Source organism: Nannospalax galili, unplaced genomic scaffold, assembly GCF_000622305.1.
Source record: "Nannospalax galili isolate Female #2095 unplaced genomic scaffold, S.galili_v1.0 scaffold538, whole genome shotgun sequence".
In the NCBI taxonomy this organism is placed as follows: Eukaryota; Metazoa; Chordata; class Mammalia; order Rodentia; family Spalacidae; genus Nannospalax; species Nannospalax galili.
The window spans coordinates 182,668-195,225 of record NW_008343842.1 but is presented as its reverse complement, the minus strand read 5'-3'; the positions used below and the strand labels follow the sequence as shown (position 1 = coordinate 195,225).

General features: G+C 48.3%; 1 protein-coding gene and 2 long non-coding RNA genes across 5 annotated transcripts in view; 2 read left to right on the top strand and 1 right to left on the bottom strand.

The window, feature by feature from the left end:
• Kcnk5 (potassium two pore domain channel subfamily K member 5) overlaps positions 1–3,354 on the bottom strand; it is a 41,647-nt gene extending 38,293 nt beyond the window's left edge. The window contains exon 1 of the mRNA XM_008840040.3: positions 2,895–3,354. Coding sequence (XP_008838262.1) covers positions 2,895–3,080 — 186 coding nt within the window. The 5' untranslated portion in view covers positions 3,081–3,354. The remainder of the gene's footprint in view (positions 1–2,894) is intronic.
• On the top strand, positions 2,213–4,134 carry LOC115071542. 3 transcript variants are annotated; one of them, XR_003850635.1, is made up of 4 exons: positions 2,213–2,408; positions 2,690–2,837; positions 2,992–3,054; positions 3,730–4,134. It is a non-coding gene; the product is annotated as an uncharacterized LOC115071542 (long non-coding RNA). The 3 variants fall into 3 exon arrangements; XR_003850634.1 differs by lacking the exon at positions 3,730–4,134 and adding an exon at positions 3,347–3,697; XR_003850633.1 differs by lacking the exon at positions 3,730–4,134 and having other exon boundaries at positions 2,992–3,084.
• Positions 4,135–4,529: 395 nt separating this feature from the next.
• Positions 4,530–5,850, top strand: LOC115071535. The gene is made up of 3 exons (XR_003850613.1): positions 4,530–4,775; positions 5,057–5,274; positions 5,816–5,850. It is a non-coding gene; the product is annotated as an uncharacterized LOC115071535 (long non-coding RNA).
• The last annotated feature ends 6,708 nt before the right edge of the window (positions 5,851–12,558 follow it).

Genomic DNA, 12,558 nt, shown 5'->3' with positions numbered 1-12,558 from the left:
AGGTGGCACCAAGCCCGGTAGCACAAGCCTATAATCTCAGCATTCCGGAAGCTGGGGCACGAGGATGAGTTCAAAGGTAGCCTGGACTACATTCTAGGACCTTGTCGAAAGGTCCTGAAACAGCTAGAGATGTAGCTTAGTGGGTAGATAGAGTGCCTGCTTAGCATACATAGGCTCTAGGTTTGAGCCCCAGCACCATATTCTCTGGGAAATGATGGTTCAGGAGGTAGAAGCAGGAGGTATAATCTTTAGCTACATACATAATGAGTTCAAGGCCAGTCTGAGCAACACCCAGTCTCAAAAATTAACTGTAGAAATTATGTGACAAAAGTTGAGCATGGTGGCGAGCGTCTTTAATCCCAGCACTCAGGAGGGAGAGGCAGGCAGATCTCTGTGCATTTAAGGCCAGCCTGATCTATGTATGTATCAAGTTCCTAAGAGGCAGAGGCTGGAGTACTTTTATAAGGCCAGCCTGGTCTACACAGCGAGTTCAGGGCTACAGTGAGACTCTGCCTCCAGAAACAAACAAAATAATAATATTAATAAATAGGGTGGAGTCCTGGCTTGAGTGAGGGTTCAGTTTTGAAGACAGGAAGCAGGGCTGTCAAGGGGTCCCAAGTTGGTCCAAGAACCCCCAGGAGAGACTTCATCCCTGCCCAGGAATTCTCAGATAAGAAACTTCTTTTCTTCTTCGTGATTACCCAGCAATTCAGACAAGCTAAAACCTTAGGACCTCAGGTGGAAAATACCCAGGTGGACAGATCCGAAGGAAGATACTGAATTTTCATTTTTCTTTAAAGTAATTTCCTTGAAGCCTGAGGCAATACTCCGAGGCACAGATCAGAAAGCTAAGAGAGGCAGATTTTTGCAGATTAAAACTTTTAAACTGCCAAATTTTCCCCTGGGTTGGTTTTCCTTCCTTGGGTTTTTTCCTATGAAGGGAGGGGACTTGCCCAGTTGGAGTTGATTTGCAATTTGGTGGGGGGTGCTGTGATGGGGACAGGGCAGTTCTTGTTCATTCAAGCAGGCATCTTAGAATCTAAATCACCCTGATGTGATGTTGCTCAAATTCTTTCTCTAAGTTACCTGTCCTCTTTGGGGGTGGAAGTGGGAGGCTGCTGATAGACAAGACCTCAAAATAAAAGTGTTTTTTTTTTTTTCCCCAAAGATCTTACGGAAGCTGTCTAGTTTGCAAAGTTACCACTACCAGTGGCACTGGGCTGCATAACCCCTACCCACCCCACCCCCCTTCCCTTCTCCTAGTGTTTTGAAGTTTATTTTCCCACATTTAGCCTTGACTTCTTTCCTTCCTTCCCCTGCCCAGGCGGAGGAGCAGTGAACAGGGAAATGGCTAGAGGGCAGATCCAGCCTTACCATCCCCGCCGGCCTTCTGCCACCTCTCAATAAAAAACTAAACCATAACTCTCCTTCCTAAGAATTCTTTCCTCCAGGGAAATTAGAGTGGACACCCCACTCTCCCAGTACACCCAGACACGGCAATCACCCAGCAGAAGGTACCCACCCCCACCTGATCCACAGTTCCAGAACGGCTTTGGGGAGCTAGAAAAACCAAGCATCTTTTGAAACTCACCCCCAAGCACCACCTTCCAACCCACTCCCAGCCTAGAAACTGCACCCAAGTGAGGCAGAAGACGCTACTTAAAAGGCAACACTGCACTTGTTAGTGCAAAACCTCAGGCTCCACAGGCCTCCTGAGGACAAATGTCTTTACAAGTCCCACGATCCCTCCAGCACCTGAAATTCATGTCCATTCATGGACTGTGTGAATGTCCATCTCAGACCTGGAGATGAAAAAGAATCCTAGTACCAGCAAGGTGTGTTCTGGTTTCTGCAAAGCTTTTTCAACACTGTAACATTCTACGTCAGGACAAAGATGAAGATGGGTCTGTTCCCATTGGGGAAAACTAAGGCTGAAAAGTCAGAGACGTTACTTGAGTGGAAAGGACTGGGGAACTGCTGCAGATTAAATGTTCCTGCAGTCTTGAGCAAAGTATCCCTCCAACTCTATTGGTCCTCTAGGTACTTGAAGGGTGGCCACGGGCCAAGAGATGGATGGTTGAGGCTGAGCCCTCAAGAAACAGGCAGATGGACCTCTGACCCCAAGTTGGCTCAAGGTCCCAGTTGCGATGGTCAGCCGTTTACCTTGGTGAGGTCATGGGCTGTGCACCAGCAGATAAGAGACTCCCCAAGCTAACGGCGAGGAAGCTTCCCTCACCCGCATTCTCCTCCCTCTCCCGGGTTTTGGTTCCCCTAAAGCAACCTGGTGTTCAGACAAAGTTTAACTCCAAGCCTCGGCGGGATGTCTCCTCCTGATAAGCCTTCCCGGAAGCCCAGCATTTCAAGTCACCGGTGTCGCCGCAGCCCCCTGTCCCTCTTGGAGGGGCCGCGTGAGTCGATTTTGCACCATGATGGGGCTGGGGGCTCTCCGCCTGGTTTCAGTTCCTAGGAAAGGTCGTCCGGGCGCGGCAACGGCCCTGGAGCCAGAGGTGGAGAAGCTAGGGGTGGTACCCGGCTCGCCTCCCGGACTCCGGGAGCGTCTCCAAGGGAAGATAAACGCCTTTATCCGCCCCACAGCCTCCCTCCAAAGAGGGAGGCACCCGCACACCCACACCGAGCCACCGCCGGGCCCAGTCCAGCCGGGAGCCAACCCCAACCCCAACTTTTCTAGGGACACATTAAGTTCGCGCGTGAGGGAGGCCATAAATCCCTGGGCGAGCGACACATCCTTGCAACTTGACGCCTAGTGGGACATTTTCTCCTTGCTACCCCGGGACCTCCCATTGGGACCGGGGATCTTCAGAAGCTGTAGGGAGCTGGTATGAGGGGGTCCTCCCTTTCAGGTGCCTATCTGGGGGTTTCAGGCGGCGGCTCACCTGCAGGATCTTATCCAGGCCCTCCTGGCCCAGGCACGGGAACTCCTTGAGCAGATCCAGCTTTTGCGTATAGTAGTTTTTCTTGGCCTTCTTCCAGTGCGGCTCCTCCAGCACCTCGAAGATCGCCGCCCCGATGGCCAGGTAGAAGATGATGGCCGAGGTGAGCAGGGGACCCCGGTCCACCATGGCTCCGGAGCAGCCACCTCCTTAGAGAAAGCGTCCCCTAAAGTCCCCGCGGCTCCGGGTCCACCCGCCCCTGCAGCCTTTGCACACAGCTGTTTGAATTTGGAGCTCCGCATGCGCAGTGCCCCGTACCCCCCAGGGCGCGCGGCTCCCGGGACAAAGTTTGCTCCTCCACGTTGGCTTCCCGGGAACTGCGTGGACCACGCTCACGCGAGCTGGGGGTGAATGCACACCAAGGAGGTGGGGTGGGGGTGTCCCCCAAATTCCAGATCCTGAAAAGCGGGGTGAAAACTCGGGACCCGGTCGGAGGAGACACGTGTGCCGCTGCGGTGCGCGCGCGGCAGTCGGCACAGCAAGGCCTCCGCTCGGCTCTTTAACCAGCGCTCTGCCCGCCCGCGCCAGACCCGGAGGGGCGGGGCCACGCGGAGGCCACGCCCACCTCCCCCACCGGGCCCCGCCCACTGCCCTCAGAGTCCCCGCGCGGGCCACGCTGTGTTCCCTGCCCAGGTTGCCTGTCTTCCGCCCAAACCCGCTGGGGTTGCGGTTTGCAATTAACTAAAGCGATCGTGCACCTTGCGGCTGAGGCCAGAAATATATTGCTATTATTATGTTCCTCGTCATTGAGTTTCACGTCCTGTTTCTTCCTGAACAGCTGAGGTTTTTCCCGTCTGTTCCTGCGGCTCACACACCTACTCACCTACTACCTACAGGCCTCGGAGGAAAGGGATTCCGACTGAAGAAGAGTATCAGGAACTAAGTTCCCAGGACCCCTCCACGTCTGGGAGCCACACTCACACTCCAAGGACAGCCTTATTCCTAAGCCTATTTAAAAATGACAACATTGGGCAGGGCTAGGGAGACAGCGTTTAGAGCTCCTGCTGCTTCTTCAGAGAAACTGAGTTCGGTTCCCAGCACACACACCAGGTGGTTCACAACTTCCTATGACTCCAGTTCCAGAGAGACCCGACACCTCTGGCTTCCATGAGCACCTGTACTCACGTGCAAATATCCCTCATGCATTGCAGACACGTACACATCGCACATGATACATATAATTAAAAATAATAAAAATAAGGGACTGCTGAGATGGCTCAGTGGTTAAGAGCACTGGCTGCTTTCAGAGGACCTGGGTTTGGTTCCCAGCACCCATATGGAGGTGAACAATAGTCTGTTAATTCCAGTTCCAGGGGCTCTGATGCCCTCTTCCAGCTTCTATGGGGCATTGCATGCACGTGACGCTCTAGCAGAGAACTCTGTTTCGATTCCCAGCACCCACGTGATGGCTCACAACCATCCCTAACTCCAGTTCCAGGGCACATGACACCCACTTACGACCTCCCACGGGCATTGCATGACACAGCTGCACTTAGCATACATGAAGGCAATACTCATACACATTAAAAATATATATATTAAAAAGTAAATAAATCTTTTTAACCTTAAAATCACACACACCCCCACCACAACTGGAGAGAAGGGAAATTTACTCTCTTCAATGATTTATCTATCTATGGGTCTGTTAACCTAGTAATAAGCACTCAATAACATAGGTCAAAGCACATCCAGGCTATTTCTCTCTTTGACTGTTTTTTGGGGACACCAGTAAGTCCCTGACAGACTACAATGCTTTTTGCAGGTATCATCAACAGGGCTTGTTAATAGACCCACTTCCCAGTGACGAAATGGGAGGCCTGGCAGGTTAGTTTTTGTGGTCTCCAGCAGCACAAGTCAGAAGTTGGAGGGCACGCTCTTTCAGGGCTGTAGCCCAGACAGATCCTGAAGCCCCCTGGAAGAAGCCCGAAGCCAGAGTCCCTATGCACTCTCCCCTGAAAGGCCTTTTCTTTGTGTGGGAGAGGGGTGGTTATTGTTCACAGTCCAAGAATAGTACGTTATCTGCAGATCTCCAAATCCTCTGGAGCTGTAGGGCTAGGGATAAAGTCTGAAGGACTGATGAATCAACTGTTGATCTTGCTTTGTAGGTGTTTCTGTCCTTTAGGAGTCTGTGAACAGGGCCCGAGGAGCAGGCCCAAGCAGAAGCAAAGGAAACCCAGGCTCTATAATTTGGCACATCTGATGCCTCCAGTGCCTGTCTCCTCTGGCTCCTCCCAGCCGTCTTTTACCCTGGACCATCCCTAAGGTGTTCCTTCTTGAGAGGACCCACTCCCCAGCACCTGGCCCTCTTGAACTCCCTAAACAGGTTCCTCTTTTCTAACCTCTGACTCCCAATCCCTGCAACACTCTAGCACTCCAACTGTGCAACCCCATTCTCCAGCCCTCAGCTGACTAAAGAGACCAGCTTTCTGTCCCAGGTCCCCCACCCTATGGGTGGAGTTTGTCCCTTTGTGAGAAATTCAGGTGCTGCCTGGAGGGTGAACACCTCAGCCAGCAGGTGGAGAAGTCACCTGGCTCTCTAGAAAATTCTCCTTCTTTCCTCCCTGCCCCAGAGGCTGTACTCTCTTCCTAAGAAAGAGAAGGGCCTCTCCTTATTTCCTTTTTTCTGCCTCACAAAAACACTGCAGCAGGCTGAAGCCTGAGGGTGCACGCCTTTAATCCCAGCACTTGAGATGCTGAGGCAGGTGGATCTCTATCTATATTCAGCTAAGAGGGGTAGAATGTGTATTTTTTGTTTTTAAATTTTTGTTATATATTATTGCAGGTAGTGTGTATGTGCATGTGTATATGTGTGTACGTACACATGTTGCTGGCTCTATTTTATTTATTTTTTTTATTTGAAAAAGGGTCTACTGGGCTGGAGAGATGGCTCAGCGGTTAAGAACACCGGCTGTTCTTGCAGAAGACCCGGGTTCGAATCCCAGCACCCATGCTGGGATTAAAGGCATGTGCCACCACGCCCGGCTATAAATAAAATATTTTTTAAAAAAGGAAAGAAAAAGGGTCTACTATATCCAGGCTGGCCTCAAACTCCATAAGTAGCTGAGGATGACCTTGAACTCCTGATCTTCCTGCCTCTACTTCCTGAGTGCTGGCACTCTGTGTGTCACCAGGCCCTGTTTATACCATGCTGGGGATGGAAGCCAGGGCTTGGTACATGCTGGGCAAGCACTCTACCAACATAGCTACATCCTCAGTCCTAGGATATGAATTTTCACTCAGCTGATGAATGAATCTGTTCCATTAGTGACATGTATATCTTTTCACTGTTTCTTTCCATCATCTAGGCTGATGGTCATTTTAGAGCTCTATCTTCTCAAAGGAGGATAATTTTTGAGACTAGGTAGAGGTTTACCTTGACTCCCACTGGAGGACTCCACAGAGTGGAGAGTTTGCTGCCCCAGACGGTGCCAGGCTTTGGTGACAGAAAGATCCACACCCATTTTTGTTTCTTCCTCATTTCAATTAGTAAAACAAACACTTGATATTCCTTCCATTACATTTCTGCTGGTGCCCCTCCACTTAACGGCGGGTTCTGGCACCATGACTCATTGTGGGTGAACCCACTGGAGCCTGAAGGCATCTGAAAGTGTGTTTACTGTCCCTAGCTTGCAGAGCACCAGAAGTATATCTGTGGATTCCCCCATGAACCTGTGTTGACAAGGAGCTGTGGCTAGCTGCTTACCATTACCCTTGGAAAGGATTTAAAATCTAAATTGAGGGGCTGAAGAGATGGCTCAGTGGTTAAGAGTGCTTGCTGCCCTTGCAGAGGGGCCAGGATTTGATTCCTAGCACCCACATGGTGGCTAAACGACTCCAGGTCCAGGGTGTCTATCGCCCTCTTGTTGCCTCTGTGGGCATTGCATGACAGGGGTGCATTTACATACATGCATGCAAAACACTCATGCACATAAAAATAATAAGTTGGGCATGGTGATGAACTCCTTTAATCTCAGGACTTGGGAAGCAGAGGCAGGCAGCTCTCTGTGAGACTGAGGTCATCCTGCTCTACATAGAGAGTTCTAGGCCAGCTGGGGCTACAGGGAGACCCTGTCTCAAAAAGAATAATAATAATTAATAATGCTAAATATTTAAAATCTAAATTGGAAGTTTACTTTCTAGTGCAATTACTACTTTCTGCTGAATGTGTGATGCTTTTACAACATTGTTACCAGCAAGTCTAACCACCATCAGTCAAGGACCACTATTTCTGTTTAGGACTATTTCTGTGTCCATTTATATCTCTCTGAAGATCAAAGCTGATCAAAGAAGATACAGAAAAGGCCATGAAGAACATAAAGTGATTCGATAGCACAATTACTTAAAAACCTTATTTCCTTTCATAAACACAAAAAGACCAGCAAGATGACTCAGAAGATAAAGACACTTGATTGCCAGCAAGCCTGGCAACCTAAGTCAATCTCTGGGTCCCACATGGTGGAAGGAAAGAACTGACCCTCCACATTGTCCTCTGATCTCCACATCTGTGCCATGGCATGCAGGTACACATCACATGGCGTACACACACACACACACACACACACACACAGAGATACACAAAATGCAGTAAGAGAGATTAACACCCTCCCCCAAAGAAAAAAACCAATGGTGGTGGCTCGCATCTATAATCCCAGCACTCAGGAGACTGAAGCTGGAGGATTGTAGAGAGTTTGAGGCCAGGCTGGGCTACATAGTGAGTTCCAGACCAGCTGGGCTAGAGTGAAGCCCTATCTCAAACAAGTAAACCAGCAAACGGCTTTACAGTTTTCAGCTCAAAAGGCCAATCGGCAGTAGGTTCGAACTTTATTTCTGTCCTCGTCACATCGCAACAATATTAAATGCCTTAGATTGTGAAATTATCAATTATCTTATGGACTTACTCTATTTTTCATAGACTGCTTAGAAACCTGGATCACTTTCCGTTAAACGTTCACATCCCCAAATCCTCTATGTATTCAATTAGAACGATTTGTCAACAGTGAATTGAGTATACATGATCGGGCAAACTTTGTGTCTTAGACATGCCAGGCTGAGAATCACAGAACACAATAAAATCATAGAATAATAAAGTTGCTCTATTAAAAACAAAAAAAGGTAAAATGTCGTGGCACTTGCTTCTAATCCTAGCATTTGGGAAGTAGAGGCAGGAGGATCACAAGTTTGAACCACCTTTGTACAAGGAGGTCCAGGCCAGCCTGAGCGACAGAGTAAGACATTGCCCCAAAGACAAACAACAAAACAGAAGCTGCACATGGGATGTGCACCTGTGATCTCACTTCTAGAAAGACTGAAGCAGGAAGATTGAAAGTTCGAGGTCAGCTGTGACTTGGGCTATGTAGGGACACCTTGTTTCTAACAACAGCAAAAAAGTAGTATGTACCCATAATGGAATATTATTCAGCTTTCAAAAAGAAGAAAATACTGGCATGTACGATAACATATTTGAAACTTGAGAAGACTATGTTAAATGGAACATGCCAATCTCAAACCAGATACTGCATGATTCTATTTATATGAGGTTTTTAAAGTAGCCAAGCTCTTAGGAAAGAAATTTAGTGGTGTTTGCCTGGGGCTGGGAAAAATAGAAATTGTTGTATGGTGACTACACATGGGTTTCTTTTGCAAGATGACAAAATCCTAAATATCTGAAGATCTTTTGTAGCACATAGGGAACGTATCACTGCACGGACACGAACTGTTTCGGTGACATGTGTGTGTGTGTGCGCATGAGATGAGAATCAAACCCAAGGTCCCTCTCATGTTAGGCAAATGTTCTATCATTAAGCCATGCTTCTAGCCCAATATGGTAATTTGCTTATTTATCTATTTATTTTTATTTTGTGTATGAGTATTTTGCCTGTATGTAGGTACACCTCCTACATACAATGCCCACAGAGGCCAGAAGAGGGTGCCAAATCCTCTGGAACTGGAGTTATAGACAGTTGAGAGCCGCCATATGAGTGACTGGGGGCTGAACCTGCATTGTCTGGAAGAGCAGCCAGTGCTCTTAACCATGGAGCCATCTCTCCAGCCCCTCAATATGGTAAATTTTGTGTTTGGTATTTGTTATATGCATGTGTGTGCAGGTACATGTGTATATGTGTTCATGTGGAAGTCAGAGACCAACACCAGGCGTCTTCTGTCACTCTCCACTTTATTTTCTGAGAAAGGGTGTCTCACTGAACCTCACCATTTCAGTTAAATTGTTGGGTCAGCAAGCCTCAAGGATCCTGTCTCCCAGCCCCCTCCTCAAACCAGCCTCCCACCAAGCCAGTGCTACAGTTACAGGTGCATGCCACCATGCCTGGCTTTTTAGCTCCTCCTGCTTAGGCAGTAAACACTTTACTCACAGAGCCATCTCCCTAGCCCTGTTAGATGTTTTTCTAATCATAATTTTAAAATATCGTTTATTATTTTTATTTATGTGTACGAGCGTATTGCCTGCATGTATGTAAATGCACCCAGCATTGCCAGAGGAGGTCAGAGAGGGCATTTAATTCCCCTGGAACTGAAGTTACAGATGGTTGTGAGCTGCCATGTGAATGCTGGGAATTGAAGCTGGGTCCTCTGCAAGAGCAGTCAGTGCTCTTAACCACTGAACCAATTCTCCAGACCCAACCATGGTTTTTTTTTTTTAATGTCAGGAAAAGTAGAACTTATAAATTCAGTATAAGACATTCAAAGTTGCAAGAATTAGCTGGGCATCGAGGACAGCCACATGGCTAAGGAGCAGTGATTAAGTAAAGTAAGCAGTTCCTTGGCAGGGTCTCAGTTGCTCCTAGCAGTGCAGCTATGTGAACTTTGGTCTGAGAGCCAGTTAAGCCATTGTGGACTAAAAGGCAGAGCCAAGCCTCAATTCTGAATGATTTCTGTTAGAAGACTTCTTATTTCCATTGCCATTTCTTTTTTTTAAATAGATCTGATTTCATTTTTATTTTATATGTATGAGTATTTGTCTGCATGCATGTACGTACACCACGTGAGTGCAATGCCCACAGAGGCCAGAAGCGGATGTTGGATCCCCTGGAACTGGAGTTACAGATGATTCTTAGCTGCTACGTGGGTGCTGGGAACTGAACCCAGGTCCTCTGCAAGAACAGCCAGTGCTATTAACTACTGAACATCTCTCCGGCCCCACCAGTGACATTTCAAAGTCCGATCCCAGCAAAGGACAACTTTCGACAGTCAGTTCTTTTTTTTTCTTTTTAACATTTTATTTATTATTTTTATTTTATGTGTGTGAGTGTATTGCTTGCATGTATGTGAGTGCACCTGTGTTGTGCACTGCCACAGAGGTCAGATGAAGGCATTGGATTCCCCTGGAACTGGAGTTACGGATAGTTGTTAGCCACCATGTGGGTGCTGGGAATTGAACCCGGGTCCTCTGCAAGAGCAGTCAGTGCTCCTAACCTCTGAGCATCTCTCCAGCCCTGACAGTCAGTTCTTATCTTGCACCTAGCTGAGCCAAGGTTTCTCTTGCTGTTTCTGTTGTTGCGCTGTGTGCCCAGGCCAGACGGCCAGTGAGCAACACTCCGCCTCAAAAAACAGAAACAAAATATTTAAGATTTCTTCTTCTGTTGGCAGGGCTCTACCCTTGAGCTATACTTACATTCTGGGGGAAAAAAAAAATTGGAGCCACAGCCTCAAATCACTATGTAGCCAAGGATGACCTTGAACTTCTAGCCTGTTTCCTAAATCCTGGGATTACAGGCTCATACCAACACATACCTGGTTTATGCAGTGCTAGGGATAGAACACAGAGCTTCAAGCATACTAAATAAGCACTCTACCAACTGTGCTGTATCCCTAGCTCCAGTCTGAAAACTATGTAGACCAGGCTGGTCTCAAACACACAGAAAGCCTCCTGTCTCTGCCTCCCAAGTGCTGAGATTAAAGGCATGCGCCATCATGCCCCAGCCTGAAAATTTTTGATAGCTACATCTTAGCATAGTCACTTGCCTTTGTAACTCAAGATGTGTTTTATTTTATGATTTTATGTCTTTAAAGACATAATACCAGCTGGGTGTGGTGGTGCACGCCTTTAATCCCAGCACGTGAGAGGCAGAGGCAGAGGCAGTAGGATCTCCGTGAGGCCAGCCTGGTCTACCTAGTAAGTTCCAGGCCAGCTATGGCTACAGGGAGACCCTGTCTAAAAGAAAACAAAAACAAAACAAGACGAAACAAAACAAACAAAACAAAATACCAGGGGAAGAAATTCAAGGCTTCACTGAACTGCCAGAGGAGAGCATGCAGCAAAAATAAGTTTAAGTATTTTGCCTAGGGGTGGAGTGATAGCTCCAGGGTTGGAGAGATGGCTCAGGGATTAAGAGCACCTAATGTCCTTGTAGAGGACCCAAGTTCAGTTCCCAACACCCAGATTAGGTGGCTCATAATTACCTCTAATTCCAGTTCCTGGGGGATCCCACACCGCTATCTTTCATGTGCACGTAACCCCCCTTACCACGTACGTAATTAAAACAATTTTTTCAATGTATTTTGCCTGGAAGTATTTAGGCAGGGAAGGGTCCTGATGACTGTAGCTTTTTGCCTGTAGCCCAGGCAATGGGAGTCCTTTAGGAGATGGTAACAAAAGCCTAGGAGCAAGATAAGGGAAGCTAGAAAGAGAGCAAGAGACAAGGGACACCGGACAACTGACCGGGAGACCACAGCTTTGCAATTTGGGGCCACTTCTCTGTTTTCTGACCTCTGCTGCTCCATGTTGCTGTGTAGATCCAAATGGAGTTTGGTGACACCAGTCACCTGCCTCTCCCCGTCTATAGAGCCCTCTGCTCCTCCCTGTACCTCTCCTCCAGCCCTGATGGCCCCCGGCCACACCCAGTGCCCCATGGCCCTCATTGGGTTCCCTGATCAAAGTCTATTGCATCCCTGTCCAACTCCAGTACAGTCACGCCCCAGGGACATAAAGATGCAGAGACAATTGGCCACTTGTCTACCAAATGGGCAAAGGCCTGAGGACTGGTTGGGGAGGGGACACAGGGAAGGGAGGCGGATGAAGGGGTGCCAAGGGGAAGGAGGAACTGAGATTCTTGGAATTTCTGCCTCCCCCGCCAACCTCCAAGAGGGACCTGGGCAATAAACAGAACTTGGCATGCACAGGACTTTGGCCCTAGAGTCCTGGGCAAAGGACGTGGAGCCACCGAGGTCCCTTAAAAGAACAGCAAGTTCTTCATGGAGAAGAGGGAGACCCTGGGTCTATCTGAGCATCCAACTGCTTTCCTTTCTCTTCCTGGGGCCAGAGCACCATGCATCCTGATGTCCTTATGTCCTGGGGCAACAGTCAGTGGCTGTGGAGGGACTTTACATGCCCCCAAGAGAAATGTCCGACACCACCCTGAAGGAGACTTGCCTAAAACTGAACTTGAACCTGATCAGATCTCTAAACCCACCAATAGAAATCAAAGAAAGACAGGGCATAGAGGAGCACTTTAAACTGTGCCTCAGGGGTGAAGGGGGTGTATCAAACTCCCCAGGGGGTGTTTTACCCTAGTTCCTTCCTTCCTTCTCTTCCCTTCCATTCCCTTCCATTCTATTCCATTCCCTCCCCTCCCCTTTCCTTTCCCCTTTCCCT